Source organism: Thecamonas trahens (genome assembly GCF_000142905.1).
Source record: "Thecamonas trahens ATCC 50062 unplaced genomic scaffold supercont1.24, whole genome shotgun sequence".
Lineage (NCBI taxonomy): Eukaryota > Apusomonadida > Apusomonadidae > Thecamonas > Thecamonas trahens.
The window spans coordinates 218,611-224,416 of record NW_013657656.1 but is presented as its reverse complement, the minus strand read 5'-3'; the positions used below and the strand labels follow the sequence as shown (position 1 = coordinate 224,416).

At 67.3% G+C, this 5,806-nt stretch overlaps 4 protein-coding genes across 4 annotated transcripts; 2 read left to right on the top strand and 2 right to left on the bottom strand.

Annotated features, from left to right (window-relative positions):
- Nucleotides 1-63: 63 nt before the first annotated feature.
- Nucleotides 64-1,859, top strand: AMSG_05611 (mannosyl-oligosaccharide 1,2-alpha-mannosidase). Its single transcript, XM_013902230.1, has one exon. It carries the CDS (start codon nucleotides 414-416, stop codon nucleotides 1,749-1,751), a length of 1,338 nt encoding a protein of 445 aa, XP_013757684.1. The 5' UTR covers nucleotides 64-413; the 3' UTR covers nucleotides 1,752-1,859.
- Nucleotides 1,860-2,386: 527 nt separating this feature from the next.
- On the top strand, nucleotides 2,387-3,519 carry AMSG_05610 (uncharacterized protein; the record flags this gene model as incomplete). Its single annotated transcript, XM_013902229.1, has 2 exons — nucleotides 2,387-2,610; nucleotides 2,698-3,519. 2 exons carry the CDS (start codon nucleotides 2,387-2,389, stop codon nucleotides 3,323-3,325), a joined length of 852 nt encoding a protein of 283 aa, XP_013757683.1. The 3' UTR covers nucleotides 3,326-3,519.
- On the bottom strand, nucleotides 3,376-4,133 carry AMSG_05609 (uncharacterized protein; the record flags this gene model as incomplete). The annotated part of the gene is made up of 2 exons (XM_013902228.1): nucleotides 3,376-3,463; nucleotides 3,496-4,133. 2 exons carry the CDS (start codon nucleotides 4,131-4,133, stop codon nucleotides 3,376-3,378), a joined length of 726 nt encoding a protein of 241 aa, XP_013757682.1.
- A 55-nt stretch (nucleotides 4,134-4,188) lies between these two features.
- AMSG_05608 (WD40 repeat-containing protein) lies at nucleotides 4,189-5,698 on the bottom strand. The gene is made up of 2 exons (XM_013902227.1): nucleotides 5,676-5,698; nucleotides 4,189-5,591 (listed from the first exon to the last, which is right to left on the bottom strand). The coding sequence occupies exons 1-2, from the start codon at nucleotides 5,682-5,684 to the stop codon at nucleotides 4,227-4,229; spliced, it is 1,374 nt and encodes a 457-aa protein (XP_013757681.1). The 5' UTR covers nucleotides 5,685-5,698; the 3' UTR covers nucleotides 4,189-4,226.
- Between the last annotated feature and the right edge of the window lie 108 nt (nucleotides 5,699-5,806).

Genomic DNA, 5,806 nt, shown 5'->3' with positions numbered 1-5,806 from the left:
CCCCCCCCCCCTCCCGCCCAACTTTGGTGACACGTCGCACTCACACCCCACACACCACCACCCCACCACCGCCACCCCATCCCCCACACCACACCACCACAACACCACCATACCCCAAACCACGCCATGGCCGCAGGGAGACTATTGCCGTCGTCGGCGACCCTCATGGTTGTGGCCCTCTGTCTCCTCTGCACCATGTGTATGTCTGTCGTCCTCTTCCTCCCTGAGCTCTCGCCGGTCTCCGTCCCGCCCACGACCTCGCTCGCGTCCACAGGTCCGACAGGCGGTGGTGCAGGTGGCTCGGCTGCCGCAGGTGACGGTGGCGGTCGTGATGCCCATGTCCTCCCCCTCCGGCTGATACCACCACCTCGACCTCGTCTGCGGTTGCCGGGCCAGGCGCCGACGCAGACAAGATGCGGGCGGTGCGCGAGGCAATGAAGCACGCTTGGGGTGGGTATGTCGAGCATGCATGGGGCGCCGATGATCTCAAGCCGGTCTCAAAGTCGGCGTCCAACTGGCTCGGTGGGTCGGGCGCAACGGTGCTCGACGCGCTCTCCACGCTGCACATCATGGGCCTCTCGGACGAGTTTGCCAAGGCTCGCGGATGGGTGGCCGATGTGCTGACGTTTGACAAGCGCGGCTTTGTCTCCACCTTTGAGACAAACATCCGGTCGCTCGGCGGCCTGCTCTCGGCCTACGACCTCTCGGGCGATGCCGTGTTCCTGGAGAAGGCCATCGACCTGGGCAACCGGCTGCTGGAAGCATTCAAGACGCCGACGGGTCTGCCGAATGGGCTCATCGACCTCGCCACCGGTCAGGGCCGCCCGCAGTCATGGGCTGCCGGCGGCGGCATCCTCTCGGAAATGGGCACCATGCAGCTCGAGTTCAAGGTCCTCTCGCAGCGATCAGGCGACGACAAGTACGCCAAGGCTGCCGAGAAGGTCATTGACCTCCTCGATGCTCTCCCGACGCCCGACGGGCTCTATCCGCTGTATGTCTCGCTCGACACCGGCACTTTCCGTACCAACCAGATCTCGCTCGGCGCACTGGGCGACTCGTTCTACGAGTACCTGCTCAAGCAGTGGCTCCTCACGTCCAAGACCGAGCCCAAGTACCGCCGCATGTACGACGAGACCGTGGCCGGCATCCGGCAGCACTTGGTGGCGCGAAGCACCAAGTCGGGCCTCACCTACGTCGCCGAGCGCATGGGCAATCGCCTCGTCCACAAGATGGATCATCTCGCGTGCTTCCTCGGCGGCATGTTCGCGCTCGGCGCCGAGAGCCACCAGCTCGACGATGAGGTTTTTTCCCTTGGTGCCGCCATCACCGAGACCTGCCACCAGCTCTACGCGCGCTCGCCGTCGGGCATTGCGCCCGAGTTTGTCAACTTTAACGCCGGTGGCGACGACTTTGTTGCCGGTGCCCCGTACTACCTGCTCCGGCCCGAGACCGTCGAGTCGATGTTCATCATGTGGCGTCTGACACACGACCAGCAGTACCGCGACATGGGCTGGGCCGTCTTTCTCGCTCTCGAGAAGATGTGCAAGGTGCCGAGCGGTGGCTACTCGGGCCTCAAGTCGACGCTCACCACGGCCCGCACCTGGGATGATGCCCAGCCGTCGTACTTTCTGGCCGAGACCCTCAAGTACCTCTACCTGCTCTTCACCGACGACTCGGTCATCCCACTCAACGAGTGGGTGTTCAACACCGAGGCCCATCCGCTGCGGGTCTGGGATCCGACCACCGCCTGAGCATCCAGTCGAGACCTGGTGCACTCGGCCTGTCGCCATCAACGCAAGGACAATGTGTGCGGGGCTTTGGTCGGCTACGATTGTTTCGATGTAAAGGTTCGGTCAGTGGCTGTGCTTGTCACACGCGATGCAAGGGGGGGAGTGGGGCGGGACGTGTCGAAGTGGCACGAACTTGGCAGCCACGCTGGCCCCCAGGCCGCAGAACAGAGTTGTTGTCTCGGGGCACCAGCACGCGGTGTGTGGACGGTGTGAGCATGACTACTCCGGTGCCGCGCAGCTCGCCCGCCAAGAGTCTACACCGTACGGCAGGCCGGGTGGCGGAGGGTGGCGGGGAGGGGGTGGCGGGGGTGCGGGAGGGGGTGGCGGAGCGGGCGTGGGTCAGGATGGGCGAGGCCAGACTACGCCACGCCGCCACCGCGCCAGCCGCCGGACACAGACGTATCGCGGGGCAAAGCATCAGTCGACGCCGCATCGCGGGGCAAGGAATTGGCAAGGGATAGGGATTAGCAGGTTGGCGGTGCGTGGCAATGGTGGTGTACGCAGGCTGCACATCACAAAGACTCACCCACGCGCGTGGTGGTGCATGGCCAGCCGGGGCAAGTGCCCGGGTCCGGGTCGATGGCTACGACGGGACCATGCGGGTCATCGGCTCGACCAAGCGGGGCGAGGCGGGGGGCGGCGACGGCGAGAAAGCCGGCAGCGGTGGCGACGGGGCCGAGGCCGGTGGCGACGCCGGGGACTCGATCTGGGACCGCCAGCAGCTCATTGCCCGCATCACCAAGCGCAAGGAGCAGGAACGCAAGGTGTTTGACCATCGCGGTGGGCCGGGCGCCGCAGCTGAATGCGTCGGAGGCGAGCCGTCGAGAGGAGGGCTGAGGGGACGCGGTGGTAAGCGGGGTGGCAGGGCGGGGGCACGCCCGCCGCGCGACGCGCGCTGGTCCTCCAGCTCAGAGCTGCCGTGCGGCGAGGCGCTGGAGGCAGTGACAGCCGGCGGAGCAGCGCCGCCGGTTGTTCCGATGCTCTCACCGCGGCTGATACAGCGGTCATCATCCGGAACGAGCAGCTACGGCGGCCACCTGCCGATGGCGGTGCCGGAGCGGCGCGGGCGGACGAGCGGGACGTCGTCAGCCAACTCGAGCCGAAACTCGTCGCGGTCGCGGTCGGGCTCGCGGTCGGGCCAGCGGTCGCGGTCGGGTCATCGCGGCTCGCTCTTTCCACAGAAGCTGCGTGAGCGCGAAAAGGCGGTGCTAGGGCATGGAAGTAGCCATGCGCGCACGTCGCCGATGGAGGTGCTCAACAACCAGCTCGCGGAAGTCCGCGCTGAGATCGCCGACATGGCGGCACCGCTCGGCTCGCCGCGGCTCACCCGCCGCGACTCGGTCGAAGTCGCCGACCTCCGCGCCCGCCACTCGCACCGCCTGCAGCAGATGGAGGCGCTGCTCCAGAGCCAGATCGCCATGCTAGCCCGGTTCGTGGCGCTCGAGGCATCGAACCGCAGGCTGGAGGACAACTACGAGGCGCTCGTCGGTTTGCTCGTCGCTTCGGGCGTTGTTCCCGACCAGGCCGTCCCGTGAGCTCCAGCTATGCGTCCGACCTTGCCAGCGCTCGGAGCGCCGTGAGAAAGTCAACAATCTGGGGCGCGTCGCGCGACGCCGCCTCGGACCACAGCGCATCGACCATAGCCCCGATGCGCGGCGCAAGCCACGGGATGTCTTCTGACGCCGCAACGAGGATGTCGAGCCACGTCTCGGGTGCGCCTCCGCTGCCGCGGGCGAGAGCCACCACCGCGCACGAGACAAGCGTGTCGACCAGATGCGGCTCGGTGGCCAGCAGCTTGCTTCGCCCGCCTCGAGTGAGCCGCGGCAGGACGCCGCTAGCGCCCCAGAGCGATCCCACTAGCCGCGAGGTAAAGAGCGCCACAACCGCGGCATCGTATTGTGGCGACCGCGCATCCAGAGCGAGGCGGGCCATGGCGTCGACTGCCAGCTCCAAGCCGGCGACCAGCGATGCCAGCTGGAGCTCGCACCCGGTCGCCTCGGCCATCTCGGCCAAGACGGCGAGGCTCTCGAGAAAGCCGGTGACAGCGGTTGCGCACGCCTCGCCCTGCAGCAGGCCGCATCCGAGAGCCTCAATCCCCAATCGGGCCTTGGCCACTGCCTCGGTTGCCGCCTCGGCGCCGCTGCCGGGCCTGCGGGTGCCGCCAGCGAGCAGCAAGCGCGAGAGCGCCGCCGCAGCCGCGGCGGGGTCTGCGGCGGCCACGGCGGTGAACGAGACGGCAAGGGCGGTGGCGGTGGCGGGCGCGGCCAGGAGCGGTGCAAACGGCGCGAGGTCGACGTCTGTGAGGGCGGCGTCGAGTATGGCTGTGGGGGTGGGCTCGGTCATGCAGTCATGCGAAAGAAGGGGGTGAGGTGGTGGCGCAGCGGCTGGTGGCGGCGGCGGTGCTTGACAGGCGACTTTACTGTGGTCGGTGGCCGGCTAGAAGGCAAAGGCAAGACACGGTGGATCGACGCTTGCGTGGACGCGGTTGGAGGTGCCGATGTCCTGGGTGGAGATCCAGCTCTGGTTGTTGACAGCCCGTGTCCGCCAGTTGGTGTTGAGCTCGATGGTGGCGATGCGCGGCCGAGGAAGTGAGGCCTGGTCGGGGCCAGACGGCTCGCCCTTGTGCCAGTCGTAGCCGAGAGCGGCGGCAAGGTGGGTGCCTGTGGGCGAGTAGGCAACAGCGGTGATGGGTGCAGGCAGGGTGTTGAGGTTGCGGAGCCGCTGGCGCGAGCGATGGCACCAGATGTGCATGGAGCCATCCGAGCCTGCGGTGGTAAAGGTGGGGTAGGAGGGATCAAAGGCAATGTCGGTGATGGCGTAGAACTGGCCGGCACTGCGGTTGCGGTGGCACTTGAAGGAGAAGGCCGCAGAGCGGTTGTCTTGGCTCATGGGCTCGACGGCGCAGCGGCCGCCGATGGAGCCGATGATGTAGCCGTCTGTGTTGGAGGAGATGGCCAGCTCCGAGGGCTTGTTGCGGATGCCCGGCGAGGCGCAGACTACGTCGGACATATTGCGCATGTCGTAGATGTAAGTCCGCTGGTCTGTGGCGGCGACGATGAAAGGCCAGCGCGCGTCCATGGCGATGAGGCTCTCGGCGATGGCGACAGTGCCGTACGGCTTCAGCACCGACGACCGCAGCATGCGGGTCCGAGACGTACTCGTGGTCGACATCGACTCGCGCTTCCACAGCGCGTTCATTTGGTTCGCCACCGGCGGCGTTCCGGTTGTGCCGGGCACGGCCACCGATGCCACAGCCTCGGCGTGGGTCCGTGGATCCCAAAACGCCAATGTGTTGCTCCAGTCGGCGGAGATGACCGAGTGGCCGAGGACTCCGGACTTGTCGGTCCGGACCTTGAACACGCCGCCGTGAGTCAAGCCGAGCGTTGACGAGCCGGTAATCATCGCTGGGCCTCCGTCAGCAGCGGCCGCGGCCGCCGTTGCCGCCGATGACGACGACGCCGCCGACGACGACGCTCCTCCAGCGCCTGCTCTCGCCACATCGACGGCGATGACCGAGCCGAGGCCACCAGCGACATAGATGGCGTCCTGCGAGTTTGCCCAAGCAAGCGAGAGCAGCGGCGAGTTGAGCGAGAGCGAGCAGAACCGCTCTGCGGGCGAGGAGGAAGGCGGCAAGACACGCGGGTTAGCAGCGTGGTCGGAGCTCACCAGCTGGAGCGAGCCATCCCATGTGGTTGCGGCGAGGAGCGGGCCCCACTCGAGGGCAGAGACTGTGTCCTTGAGGCAGAGATCGCCGTTGCTGATGTCGCAGAAGCCCTGTAGACCGCGGTTGCTGGTGGATGTCTGTAGATGGTGCGGGGGGAGGGGGGGTGAGAGCGGGAGAGGGCGGGAGGGGGGGAAGGGGGGGAGGGAGGAAGGGGTGCGTACGGAAGACATGGGAGGGGGGGGCGGGGGGAGGGGGGATGGGGAGGCTGGTGGTTGTGGGGAGGGGGGTGGCGGTGAGGGTAGTGGTGTGGAGGTGTGTGTGTGTAGCCATACCCCTGCCCCTTGCCCCCCTA

What these genes read in the sequence shown, in the direction of transcription:
- AMSG_05611 (XM_013902230.1), top strand. Translation starts at nt 414, where the DNA reads ATGCGGGCGGTGCGCGAGGCAATGAAGCACGCTTGGGGTGGGTATGTC.